Below are 14,673 nucleotides of genomic sequence, written 5' to 3'. Positions count from 1 at the left end.
CATATACAAGCTGGGCACACCTGCCACGGCCACGTACAACCTAGACGCGCACGAACACGCTGGTCGTCGACACCGCACGACAAGCTGGGCACCCCTGCCACGGCCACATACAACCTAGACACGCACGAACACGCTGGTCGTCGACCCCGCATGAAGTGGCTTATTCCCCCCCAAGCCGTGACCTGCCGTCGCCGGAGATGTTGCAGCTCCCGTCATCGTCCTCGCCGCCGTGGCCGCCGCTATGGCCTCACGGACGTGAACATCGCTGCATGCCTCATCTCCGCACGAACAAGGCCACCTTCTTCCTCGGCGACACACGCTGAGCTCTTTCTCCGCCGGCGACACACGCCTGACGTTTCGGCGACATACGCCGTTGATGCCGTCGCGCTCAAACGCGAACCTCCCACTGAGCGGCCGTGAGCAGAAGCTGGCCGACACTCTGTTCGCCGCCGCATTTGGCTTGCGCGCGACGCCGTGAGCGTTCCTCGAACGTCTTGAGCCTGCCCACCGCCTCCTCGAACGCTATCTCCTCCGGGTCACAGAACGGCGCCGATGAACCTTGTCTTGAGGCTATCCCACACCTCCTTCGCCGTCTTCTTCGTCGACACCGACATGAGGATGTCCTCCGACAGCGCTCCAAGAAGTTGTGCCATCGCCGTCTTGTTCTTCGCCGCGTCCACCGCCACGCCATCTGTCGGAGACACCGCCTCCCACACGCCCTGGGCATCAAGGATCGCCTCCACCTTTATAGCCCAGACGGTGTAGTTCGTTGGCGTGAGCACCGGGCAGGTCAGCGTCACCGAGCTCCCCCCGACACCGGCACCGTGCGGAACTAACGCCATGGCTCTGATACCAAATTGAAAGCTACTACTAAGAGTTGCTGCTACTCATACTTTGCACTTGGACACACTGATACTGATGAGAAGAAGCGCGACCGTTTCCTGAATGGTTTACATGAGGAGATCCAGAGTATCCTCGTGGATGTACCTTACCCTGACTTGGAGGCGCTTGTGGATGCCGCCATCATGGTGGAAACCAAGCGCAAGGCTGCTTATGAAACAAGGAAGCGCAAGATGCAACAGCAACAGAATGGACTCAGCAACCCCAAGTTCCGTAGTCCACCCCCTTCAAGGCCGACGAACCAGCCCCAAAGAACCCCAGCCTCAGCGCCAACATATCGCCCAACAACTACAACCCCAATCGTTCAGCTCCGCAGCATCGTCCCGGAGGAGGTTACAACAACAACCCCCGCCCCAATCCCCCAACTCGTACACCAGGAGATGGATGTTTCGCTTGTGGGAAGCCTAGACACTTCTCTCGTGAGTGCCCTACTAAGATGAATGCACCTCAGCGTACCAATACACCCAGGCCCAATCAAGCTCAAGCCCGAACTGCATCTGGAAAGAAGCCAGTTGTCAAGAAGCAGGCCAACGCTGCAAGAGGACACCTGAATCATGTCAACGCAGAAGAAGCTGAGGAGACTCCTGACATTGTGATGGGTAGGTTCCTAGTCCACTCCACTCCTGCACGAGTTTTATTTGATTCCGGAGCATCTCATTCTTTCGTTACCGAACACTTTGTTAAGAAGAGTGGGATGACACCAACCCCCATGAGACGCCCCATGCTAGTTCAAATCCCTGGATCCACCGCTAAAACCCGCCTATCCTGCAAGAACATCCCTATAATTATCCAAGGAGTGTCTTTCCAGTCATAATTCATAGTACTAGGAGCCCAAGGATTAGAAGTGATACTTGGGATGAATTGGATGACCAAGTATAAAGGGCACATTGATTGTGTTCAAAAATCCATTACCCTATCTAATGATCAAGGGATTCCAGTAAAATACACCGCCACTGTACATTCATCCAAAGCCTTCTGCAAGAAGAGTATCTCGGGACCAACCCTTGACCAAGTCCCTATCATTTGTGAATATCCTGATGTTTTCCCTGAAGAGTTGCCCGGTATGCCCCCTAATCGGGATATCGAGTTCATCATTGAGTTAATCCTGGGTACATCACCAATAGCTCAGAGACCCTATCGTATGAACCCTCAAGAGCTGATTGAGTTGAAGAAACAATTGGATGACATGTTGGGCAAAGGTCTGATTCGACCTAGTGCCTCGCCGTGGGGATCACCCGTGATCTTCGTAGACAAGCGAGACGGTACTATCCGCCTATGTGTGGATTACCGGAAGCTCAACGATGTTACCATCAAAAACAAGTATCCCCTTCCAAAGATCGATGACTTGTTCGATCAAATGAATGGAGCCCGAGTTTTCTCCAAAATCGATCTCCGTACTGGATACCATCAGCTCAAGGTTAGAGAGTCGGACATTCCCAAGACTGCTTTCACCACCCGTTACGGATTGTACAAGTACACCGTAATGTCCTTTGGACTCACCAATGCCCCTGCCTACTTCATGAACCTCATGAACAAAGTCTTCATGGATTACCTCGACAAGTTTGTCGTGGTCTTTATCGATGACATTCTAGTTTACTCTAAAACCGAAGAAGAGCATGGAGAACATCTGAGGCTTGTTCTGGGTACACTAAGAGAGCACCAAATGTATGCCAAGTTCAGCAAGTGCCGATTCTGGCTCAAGGAAGTTGGATTTCTTGGACATGTCTTATCAGCCGGAGGACTTTCCGTCGATCCCTCCCTAATCAAATCCATTGTGGAGCGACAGCCCCCTAAGAACGCAACCGAGGTAAGATCCTTCCTCGGATTGGCAGGTTATTACCGCAAGTTTGTAGAAGGTTTCTCAAGCATCGCCAAGCCAATGACCTTACTGCTCAAGAAAGATAAGAAGTTTGAATGGACTGATAAGTGTGAAGAAAGCTTTCAAGAGCTCAAAAAGCGACTCGTCTCAGCTCCCATCCTAACCATGCCGGACGTCACCAAAGACTTTGTCATCTACTGCGACGCGTCCAAGCTTGGTCTTGGAAGTGTCTTGATGCAAGAAGGCAAAGTGATCTCTTACCTGTCCCGACAACTCAAAACCCATGAGGTGAACTACCCAACTCATGATCTTGAGTTAGCTGCCGTAGTTCATGCTCTCAAGACTTGGCGTCACTACCTCATTGGAAACCGGTGTGATATCTACACCGATCACAAGAGCCTCAAGTATATCTTCACTCAGAGAGAGTTGAACATGCGACAAAGAAGGTGGATTGAACTGATAAAGGATTATGACCTCAGTATTCATTACCATCCTGGAAAGGCGAACGTAGTCGCCGATGCCCTCAGTAGAGAACCTTGCTCTCTCAATACCCGTTTGAAAATCGAACAACCTATGCTATACCAAGAGTTTGAAGATTTCGGTCTGGAACTGGTTAGCCATGGATTCTTAGCAGCTATGGAGGCCAGACCCACCTTACAAGATCAGATCAAGGAAGCACAGAAAGGCCACGAAAGTATCGAAGGTATCAAACGCCGCATGGGTAAAGAAGAAGTGACTGGATTCTCCATTGACTCAGAAGGAGTTCTGTGGTACAATGGACGTCTCTGCGTCCCTAGTATTCCAGAATTTAAGAATCAAATTATGGAAGAAGCTCACAATACCCCCTACTCCATACACCCTGGAGGAACCAAAATGTATCAAGATCTGAAAGGCACCTTTTGGTGGCACAGAATGAAGCGGGACATTGCATTCTTCGTCACCAGATGTGACGTCTGCCAGAAGGTTAAGGCCAAACATCAACGCCCCGCTGGACTTCTCCAACCCTTGAAGATTCCCGTGTGGAAATGGGAAGAGGTAGGAATGGACTTCATCACCGGACTTCCCAGATCCAAACGAGGACATGACTCTATCTGGGTAATTGTGGATCGTCTCACCAAGGTGGCGCATTTCATCCCGGTCAAGACCACATACAACGGCCGTGACCTGGCTAATCTCTACATTTCCCGGATTGTTCGTCTTCATGGAGTTCCCAAGACGATCGTATCTGACCGAGGCGCCCAGTTCGTTTCTCGGTTCTGGAAGAAACTTCATGAAGACATGGGTACCAAGTTATCCTTCAGCACTGCTTATCACCCACAGACTGGTGGACAAACCGAGCGCGTAAATCAGATATTGGAGGATATGCTTCGTGCATGTGTGCTTGCTTACGGAACCAAGTGGGAAGATTGTTTACCCTTCGCTGAGTTCTCTTACAACAATAGCTACCAAGCTAGTCTTCAGATGGCACCTTTCGAGGCACTATATGGAAGAAAGTGTAGAACCCCTCTCAACTGGTCCGAGACAGGAGAAAGCCAAGTGTTTGGACCTGACATACTCCGAGAAGCGGAAGAACAAGTTCAACTCATTCGTGACCGTTTGAAAGCTGCACAGTCTCGTCAGAAAAGCTACGCTAACACTAAACGCCGAGAGTTAGTTTTCAACGCCGGAGATTTTGCCTATCTTCGAGTCACACCACTCAAGGGAATGAAGCGTTTCCACGTCAAGGGCAAGCTCGCACCAAGGTACATTGGACCCTTCAAAGTACTAAGTCGCCTAGGAGAAGTGTCTTATCAACTGGAATTGCCCCCAGAATTGTCAGAATTCCATGACACCTTCCATGTCTCTCAACTACGAAAATGTCTCCAAGTGCCTGTCAAGCCTGAAATTTTCAAGGACATTGACTACCGTGCAATCGATCTGAATCACGATTTGACCTACCGGGAGAACCCCCTTCGCATTTTGGAAGAAGCCGTAAGAGTTACCCGCCGAAGGAAGATTAAGTTCTTCAAGGTTCAATGGAGTAACCACTCAGAGGAGGAAGCCACCTGGGAACGAGAGGATTATCTCAGGAAGGAGTTCCCCTACCTATTCAAGCTCTTAGCTTCGGAATCTCGGGACGAGATTCTTTTAAGGGGGGAAGGTCTGTAACAACCCATTTTTCATAACTTGCATATTTTCAAAGAACTTGAAAATTTGAGTCAACAAAAACTTTTACTTGATGTTTGTGAGTGTGCTTAGATTTAATTCTTGCCTAACCTAGTTCAAATTTTCTCTTGGTGTGTTAAATTTTGGAGATAACACCAACAACAAATTGAGCACCCCTCTTAGAATCATTAGGGTTTAACCCATACATGCAAATGACACCACCTTTGATGATGCACTTTTCTCCTAAAAACCCTAACTCTAATTTTTGGTTCATCACAACAAAGATCAGAGGGAACACATCTCTCTCTTTTCTTCTTGGTGACACCTAATCACCTAGGGTTACACCACCAACACCACCACCACTTCTTTTTTCTCTATTATTTTCTTCAACACTTGTGCACTTGCACTTTTTGCCACATTTTGGCACATGCACTAGGGCATGGCCCTTCTCTTTGTACCCCTGCCCTTTTTCCTCTTTTCTCTCTTTTCTCTCCTAGGGTTTGGCCGAGAGACAAAGAGGAGGGGAGCCTCCCCCTTTCTTTTCCTCTCTTTTTCCCTCTCTCTCTTTTCTTTCCCTGGTTTGGGCCGTGGCAACACCACCACCCCTCTCTCTCGCCATGGCCCAACCCTAGCCCACTGCCACCCCTCTCTCCTGGCCCAAACACCACCGGCCACCCTCTCCCGCGCCCAAACCCTAGCCCTAAAACGCACGCGCGCGCACGCTCGCAGCGCCATGATGCCGTGACGCCTCGCGTCGCCCGCCATCACCCTCGCACGCCACGCCTTCCACCTCGTCTGCCGCACGCCCCCTCGACTCCCTCGCTCGCTGCCGCCACCAGGGCAACGTCACCGTGGGGCCGGCTTGTGACGCCAGCCCTTGGCCGCTGGTTGGCCATCGCCACCGCCCACCCCACTACCCCCTCCCTCTGCGGCTATAAAACCCCCACCGAGAGACACCCCTCTCCCTTCAGCTCCCCCACTTACACGCCGTTAGGCTGCCCCACTCCCTCCCTGGCTGCTCGAGCAGCTGCTCGAGCCGCCGCTGCCGCGCACGACGCTCACCGCGGTCACCGCGAGGGTGACGCGCAGGAGGTCACCACCACGGCGCCAACGACGCTCCCCTCTCCCGTTTTTCTTCGCCATCGCCACCATCTGCGTCCCTGACCCTGCCCCTCCGTTTCCCTTGACCAGGAACGCCGCAGGACGCCGCCGCCACCTCCACGCCGACGCCGTCCGAGAAGGAAGCGATGCCGCGCGAGGAGGAGGAGCTGCATCTGGACGCCGCCAAGCCTCCCCCGCACGACGACGCCACCTAGCCACATCGCCAGCACATCGCCCAGCCCCAGCTAGCCGCCGGTAAGCCCCCTGGCCGCCCCTTTTTCTTCCGCGCCGGCGAGCGCCACGCGCGCATCGCGGACATCGCGGAAGTGATGGCTCCGGGCCGCCCGATCCAGATCCGACGGGCGCATGGCGCATGCACGGCCACGTCGGCGTGCATGGCCCGTCCGCTGGTCTGGCCCGCCAACGGCCCCCGGCCTTTTTCCTTTTTTTTCTTTTTCTTTTTTTCCCGCCACCGGAAAGCCCCACTGGGCCGGCCCATCTCAGCGCCACCAGCACGGCCCAGAAGCTTCCCGCTGAAACCTTTTCGTTTGAAAATTTAATTTGGCAAATAAAATTTGAAAAAAACACCAGTGCACTGTTTTGCTAATAACTTTAGTTTGGTAGATCCGTTTGAGGTGATTCAAATTGCAGTAGAACCAGTATGAAAATATCTATCCAATGCCACTGGCCTTGTAGTTTTAGGATTTTTGTACGATTTTTAGTGTATTAAACATGATTACTGGTTACTGTTTAGTATTTCTAATTCCTAAAATTGAGAAATTAATATTTTTGGATGAATCCAATTGTGTTGATCGTGTTTTGTTACTGTCCATCTAGGAAACATACTATTAGTCACTGTTCATGAAAATTGGTCTCTGGTTGCAAGTGTTTGTGTATCACATGAAATGTTAGGTTTAAAATTCCTTTAATTTATTCAAACCCTTATCACCACTTTGTTTCAAAATTAGCCAAACCATGTTTGTTACTGCCAAAACAACTCCCCTGCATATTTCCACTTTTATTTTATTTAACCCTTGGTCTTTGAGTTATGTATTGATTGTATGTGTTGTTTACTTTTGCAACGCTAGACACGAACGAGGGTGAAGTCGAAGGGGAGGATTTTGGAGAAGAATTTGAGGAAGACCAGGGACAAGCCAACCAAGGCAAGCCATCTTTTGATCTCTGATATGATGTCTCTTTGGATGTCATCTTGTGGCTATCCATAGTATCTTGGTTCTATGTGTGTTGATCTACATTTTATTGTCATTTATGCTTGGTTGCAAGCATGGTAGCCCTAGTGGTTATACTTTTCTTTTGTCCTTATAATTGTTGGATGCATGGTACATGGTCGTGCCATCCTACTTGGTGATCTTGTATGCTTAGCTTGAGCATGCTCCACCTCGGGACGATAATTTACACCACATCCCCTTTTGTAGTATAGAGGTATCAATGCCATGATCTTGGTGTATTCTCTACTTGAGATGAACATGCCTTTTCACCTTAGTGGGATTTTTGGATGATTGATCACCACCCTTTTCATTAGTATTGTTTAGCTAACACCTCAAATCTGAAAGTATGTTCCCTCTTTTGTTGTCATTATACATGCTTACCTTAAGCGAGTATGATCCTCTCTAATACCACCCACACTTACCCCTCAATGGCATGATGACCATCATCCCGGCCATAGTGGAGTATTAGTTCTTCTCTTGAAACTTTAGGTTGGGAACCCCTCAAGGTTTACCTTGTTGTAAATGTTTATGAAAACCTTGGGTGAGCCGATCTTACCCAAGTGCATGGTTTATGAAAGGAAAGATCTTGTCAAAGATGGTTGGAAAGAGGAAAGTATGTGGGACTTGGGAAGTGGCAAGCCCGCAGGGAAGGACTCATGTCAAGGGAGACAGGCGAAAGACTATGACTGATTATCCGAGACACGCATACTTTCGTATGACGAACTGGGGATGACCCCGGCGGATTTATCGGTTCTTGTGGGGAAAGTGCGCACACTCTGCAGAGTTAAAACTATTTGAATAGCCGCGTCCGCGGTCATGGACGGTTGGAATGGTCGTTACCGAGCTGTGTCGAGTTTTGTTTTAGAAAAGCTTTACAAAGAAAGTAAGAAAGTGTTTTGTTGTACCGGAAGGGTATGGGGAAAGGTTGTGCCGACCATATGGAGATGGTCGAGGAAGAAAAAAAATCGGGTTACCCCATCCTAGTGTTTTCATGTAGAGGAACTTTTCTGAAGTATCTTCTTCAACAAAGATATAGATATGTCATAGGGTATCTTCTGAAGTATCTTCTTCAACAAAGATATAGAGATGTCATAGAACCCTCTTAGTGTCCCCATCAACTGAGGTGTCGGGATGCTATATCCACAAGAGAAACTACTTCGCTTCTTCATGCTATATCCACAAGAGAAACTACTTCGCTTCTTCATGCTATATCCACAAGAGAAACTACTTCGCTTCTTCATGCTATATCCACAAGATAAACTACCCTGCCTCTCTTGTCTCATCTAGTTAGAACTTTTCGCACCTTCTTGATGGTTTGCGAGTACAATTCCAAATGTACTCACGGCTTTGTCCCTGGCTATTTACTTGGCCAGACTATGAGGATGACGGAGGCTACCAGGACGACTATGCGACCTAGGACGTTCTCCAAGTCAGCTGCCTGTAGGTCTAAGGCATGACTTGGGCCCGACGCTGTTGATGTATCCGCTGCTATGATTGAGTGAACTTGCCCGAAGTGGCAATTATGTAAGACTGGGTCAGGTGACCCTATTATTGTAAGACTTAATATTCGGTACTTTGTAATGGATGTTGTAATCTGGATATTCAGTTCGGTTATGTGCTCACGGCACACTGATTATGGGATCGTGAGTTGAATGCATAACAGGGTATTTCGGACAGCTAGTCCGGGGTCCCCACACACCTTGCCTACCTCAGCGCACTGTTGGCATAAACCCTGCACCTGAAACCTGACGAACGCTGCATCTTCAGTTATAGTTTGCTTTCCTTGTTCAAATAAAAGGACATGTCACGTGTGCCTGTACACTGACAGATCAACTAGTCTAGGTCCCTTATCTGTAGCTAGATTAGTTAGTGGCTGCGCTGATCAAGTCGTGGGATGGCACGATCTGATGATCACCGCATGCTTAGTCAAGGACGTGAGCGAGAGGGGTTGGGATGGCAGCTCCACTATTCTCGGTCATGATCCTCTTTTCTTGGATCAGTTTGTAATCACTGAATAAAAGGCAAGAAACAGAAAAGCTGCATTCACGCACGCAGCACCAAAAAAACCACTTGTCTCCTGTTGTTCTTCAGTTCTGACGAGAAACTAGAGAGAGTGAGATCGATCCACAACGACATTTGGTATCAGAGCAATATGTCGAAGTCGCCATCGACGACCGGGAAGAGTAAGGAGATACCAGCCGAGGGGAGCGGGTCCAAGCCGCCGCCGACCGAGCGTCGTCGTCCCTCCACATCTCCGGCTCGGCGGCGAGGCCGCAGCCTCTCTCGACGTGGTGGTGGCGAAATTGTGGTCCGGGAGCGGGTGGCTCGCGAGAGCTCCGGCAATGCGAACTACCCGACGCTGACCCGTTCTAACTATGCAGAATGGGCCATGGTCATGCGTGTGCAACTGCAGGCCACGCGCCTGTGGGACGTCATCGAGTACGGTGCCGACGACGAGCAGGACGACCGGGCGGCGATGGCCGCGCTCCTTCGTGCCGTGCCGCCGGAGCTCGTGCGCACTCTGGCGGTGAAGGACTGTGCCAAAACGGCATGGGAGACAATCAAGACCATGCATCTTGGTTGCGAGCGTGTGCGGGAAGCGAAGGCGCAGACGCGACGACGCGAGTTCGAGGAACTCCGCTTCAAGCCAGGGGAATCGATCGAGGAGTTCTCGATCCGCCTCACGGCCATCGTCAACGACCTTGAGCTCCTCGGGGATCCCCAAGATGAGTACAGAGCCGTCCTCAAGTTCCTCCGCGTTGTTCCAAAAAAGTTCAGGCCGATGGTCATGGCCATCGAGCAGACGGTGAAACTCCGCGATCTGACGATCGAGGACCTCACTGGTCGCCTGACCACCGCCGAGGAGGGCTACGAACTAGACGACATCACCGACGGCGTCGGCAGCAAACTTCTCCTCACGGAGGAGGAATGGGCCGCTCGCCAACAGCGCGGGCAAGGATCGTCATCGACGGGGCAGAAGCAGAACCCTAAGCCAAAGCTCCAACAAGGTGGTAGCGGCAACAACGGCGGCGGTGTCAACGCCGCGCCGCGCCGCGCCGGCAACTGCCGCTACTGCGGCAAGGCTGGACACTGGGCCAAGGAATGTCGCAAGGCCCAGCGAGATCGCGAGCGGAAGGGAGAAGCGGCGCATGTCGCTGAAGAACAGGTCGATGCCCCTGCCCTTCTTCTGGCAGCGATCGAGGGCGCCAGTGACGCGCCAGGAGCGACCGCGGAGCGCGACACCACCATGGTGAGCGCGGCAGGAGAGCAGGCAGTGCACCTGAATGAGGAGAAAGTAGTCCCAGTCCCCGCCGCCGCCGGCGTGTGGTACATGGACACTGGAGCTAGCAGCCACATGACGGGCAGCAAGGAGGCCTTCGTCACCCTCGACGAGTCCGTAACAGGGTCCGTGCGCTTCGGTGATGGATCCCTGGTACAGATCGGCGGAAAAGGGAACGTGCTGTTCCGGTGCACTGATGGCAATCAGAGGGTGCTCGCCGGTGTGTTCTTCATCCCGAAGCTGAAGACGAATATTGTCTCCCTGGGTCAGCTGGATGAAAACGGATGCAAGTCTGTGATCGAGGAAGGTTACATGCGTGTCTACGATTAGCAGCGCCGGCTCCTTGTTCGTGTGATGCGAGCGGCAAATCGCCTGTATGTTCTGAACCTGAACATCGCTGCTCCTGTCTGTCTCCTAGCCAGGGTAGATGATCCAGCGTGGCTTTGGCATGCACGCCTTGGCCACCTGCACTTCCGGGCAGTAAACACCATGTCGAAGCGCGGCATGGTACGCGGAATGCCGCAGCTCGATCACATCGATGAGATTTGCGACGGTTGCACGATCGGCAAGCAACACAGGCTGGCTTTCCCTCAGGTGACCAAGCATCGTTCAGAGCATGCCCTTGACCTAGTGCACACTGACCTTTGTGGTCCGATCAAACCAGCCACAGCTGCAGGGAATCAGTACTTCCTCCTGGTAGTTGACGACTGCAGCAGATACATGTGGCTCGAGCTACTGAAGACCAAGGACGAGGCATTCAGTAAGTTCAGAAAGGTGCAGGCTCTAGCTGAAGCAAAACAGCACTGTCGGCTGAGGGCTTTCCGTTCTGACCGCGGCGGGGAATTCAACTCCAACGAGATCATCCAGTGGTGCTCGAAGGAGGGAATACAACACTTCACCACAACACCCTACTCACCACAGCAAAACGGCGCCGTCGAGCGCCGGAACCAGACTGTGGTGGAGATGGCCAGGTGTATGCTGAAGAGTATGGCAATGCCAGCCATGTTCTGGGGCGAAGCAGTGAAGTGTGCGGTGTACATTCTCAATCGTGCACCGACGCGCAGCTTGAATGGTGTCACGCCCTATGAAGCCTGGAATCGTCGCAAGCCCACAGTCGAGCACCTCCGCACATTCGGTTGCGTCGCTCACATGAAGAAAACTGGACCAGGCCTGACAAAACTGTCAGACCGCTCGCTGTTGACAGTGTTCGTGGGGTATGAAGAAGGCTCCAAGGCCTATAGGGTCTACGATCCCGTCGGCGCGAGGCTCTACGTCACGCGCGACGTGGTGTTTGAAGAGCGCCGCCCATGGAGCTGGGCGCCGGAGCAGAACATCAGCACGCCGTCCACGTTCTCGGTGGTGTACGTCACTGAAACTGGCGCGAGTCTCACTGACGACGGAAGTGAGTCGAGTGGCAACACCAGCCCAGGCTCGCTCCCTTCGCCGGCCAGGGGCACGCCGAGCATGACATCAGCCACGACGCCGCTGTCCACGCCGGCCACTTCGCCCTCGCCAACGCCGATGCCCACTGTACAATGGTGCACGCCACCGTCGCGGGACAGCGCCCTGGATGCTGCTGATGAAGGAAATGAGGTGCATCGGTATAGGCGCGTCGCGAACATCTACGACACCACCGCGCCTGACGCCGAGCCCGATGAGCCTGATGATGAAGACGTTGACACTCAGGTCCTCGGACTTGTGGCTGCTGAGGAGCCATCGAGCGTCGAGGAAGCCTTACAAAACCCGGAGTGGAGGAGAGCTATGGAGGAAGAGATGAGCTGCATCGCCGACAACAAAACCTGGACGCGGACCGTGCTTCCTGCAGGTCACCGCGCGATAGGCCTGAAGTGGGTATTCAAACTCAAGAAGGACCCCGATGGCAATGTTGTCAAGTACAAGGCGAGGCTCGTCGTCAAGGGCTACGCACAGTGACAGGGGGTGGACTTCGATGAAGTGTTCGCTCATGTCGCGCGCATGGAAACCGTGTGGGTCCTGCTGGCTCTCGCGGCGCACGGTGGCTGGCAGGTCCACCACATGGACGTGAAATCGGCGTTCCTCAACGGTGAGCTCACCAAGGAAGTGTACGTCCAGTAGCCACCCAGATTTGTGGTCGAGGAGGATCACCATGCCGTGCTGAAGCTGAGCAAAGCGCTCTACGGCCTCCGACAGGCTCCACGCGCGTGGTACGCCAAGTTAGACTCCTCACTCGTCGATCTTGGTTTCACGTGCAGCCCAGTGGAACACGCTGTGTACCAGCGAGGCAACGACAAGGATTATCTGCTAGTGGGAGTGTACGTCGATGACTTGATCATCACGGGCACCTGCGTCGAAGAGATTGTGGCTTTCAAGGCTGAGATGCACCGTCTTTTCAAGATGAGCGATCTCGGGCTGTTGTCTTACTACCTCGGCATCGAGGTCAGGCAAGAACATGGTGAGATCACAGTGTGCCAACGCGCCTACGCAGAGAAGATCCTCGAGCGAGCAGGCATGGCCGGCTGCAATGCATGCCACACGCCAATGGAGGCGCGGCTCAAGTTGAAGAAGGAGGACGGGGCACAGAAGGTTGATGCCACTGAATTCAGAAGTGTGATCGGCTGTCTTCGGTACCTCGTCAACACACGCCCAGAAATCGCACTCGCGGTGGGTGTGGCCAGCAGATTCATGGAATCACCAAGCACAACACATTGGGCCGTGGTGAAGCAAATCTTGAGGTACGTCAGTGGTACGCTCAGCCATGGGTGCAGATACAAGAAAGGATTTGGGTCACCGGAGCTGGTCGGCTACACTGACAGTGATCATGCCGGGGATGTGAGCGATCGAAAGAGCACTTCAGGCGTGGTTTTCTTCCTCGGCGGAAGCACAATCACATGGACCTCGCAGAAACAGAAGGTGGTGGCCATGTCTTCTTGCGAGGCGGAGTACATCGCAGCGGGGGCAGGTGCTTGTCAGGGTGTGTGGCTCAGTAACCTCATTGCTGATCTGACAGGCAAGGCGCGGGAGAAGTTCAAGCTCTATGTTGACAACAAATCCGCGATCGCCCTTTGCAAGAATCCGGTCCATCATGATCGGACCAAGCACATCGACATCAAGTTTCACAAGATTCGGCAGTGCATTGAGGAAGGGAAGCTGGACGTCGACCACGTCAGGACTGACGCTCAGTTAGCTGATGCTCTCACCAAGGCACTGGGAAGAACTCGTTTCATTGAAATGAGGGTGAAGATTGGAGTTGTTTCGGTGCAGGTTTAAGGGGGTGAAGTGTTGGCATAAACCCTGCACCTGAAACCTGACGAACGCAGCATCTTCAGTTATAGTTTGCTTTCCTTGTTCAAATAAAAGGACCTGTCACGTGTGCTTGTTCACTGACAGATCAACTAGTCTAGGTCCCTTATCTGTAGCTAGATTAGTTAGTGGCTGCGCTGATCAAGTTGTGGGATGGCACGATCTGATGATCACCGCATGCTTAGTCAAGGACGTGAGCGAGAGGGGTTGGGATGGCAGCTCCACTATTCTCGGTCATGATCCTCTTTTCTTGGATCAGTTTGTAATCACTGAATAAAAGGCAAGAAACAGAAAAGCTGCATTCACGCACGCAGCACCAAAAAAACCACTTGTCTCCTGTTGTTCTTCAGTTCTGACGAGAAACTAGAGAGAGTGAGATCGATCCACAACGACACGCACTCCCTGATGAAATGATATCGAAGGTCGATGTGTTTGCTTCGGTCATGAAACACAGGGTTCTTGCTGAGAGAGATAGCAGATTTGTTGTCGATGAAGAGCTCGAACTTGTGGGTCTCTTCATCCGTCAGTTCGCCCAGCAACCGAGCCAGCCACACTCCCTGACAGACTGCTCCAGTTCCTGCGACGTATTCCGCCTCACACGAAGAGAGAGTCACAATCTTCTGCTTCTGTGATTGCCAGCTGGTCGGGCTGCTCCCCAGGAAGAAGAATGATCCGGAGGTGCTCTTGCGATCATCTTGATCCCCAGCATGGTCGCTGTCAGAGAAACCAAGCAGCTTGGCCCTTTCAGTTCTTCTCGGAAACCAGCACCCATGGCGAAGTGTGCCGGCGATGTACCTGAGCACGTGCTTGACAGCAGCTAGATGTTCCACCGTGGGTTTCTCCATGAAACGGCTCACATAGCTGACTGCAAACGTAATGTCAGGGTGTGTGTGCACCAAGTACCTGAGACTGCCAACTGT

The 14,673-nt window shown here is 52.3% G+C and overlaps 1 protein-coding gene across 1 annotated transcript; it reads left to right on the top strand.

The window, feature by feature from the left end:
- Positions 1-12,961: 12,961 nt before the first annotated feature.
- LOC127297679 (secreted RxLR effector protein 161-like) lies at positions 12,962-13,720 on the top strand. The gene has a single exon (XM_051327990.2). The coding sequence runs from the start codon at positions 12,962-12,964 to the stop codon at positions 13,718-13,720; it is 759 nt and encodes a 252-aa protein (XP_051183950.2).
- The last annotated feature ends 953 nt before the right edge of the window (positions 13,721-14,673 follow it).

The sequence above is a fragment of the Lolium perenne genome, chromosome 4 (assembly GCF_019359855.2).
Source record: "Lolium perenne isolate Kyuss_39 chromosome 4, Kyuss_2.0, whole genome shotgun sequence".
In the NCBI taxonomy this organism is placed as follows: domain Eukaryota; kingdom Viridiplantae; phylum Streptophyta; class Magnoliopsida; order Poales; family Poaceae; genus Lolium; species Lolium perenne.
Note: the sequence above shows the minus strand (reverse complement) of the source record. Positions and strands in the feature narration are given on the sequence as shown.

What these genes read in the sequence shown, in the direction of transcription:
- LOC127297679 (XM_051327990.2), top strand. Translation starts at nt 12,962, where the DNA reads ATGGCCGGCTGCAATGCATGCCACACGCCAATGGAGGCGCGGCTCAAG.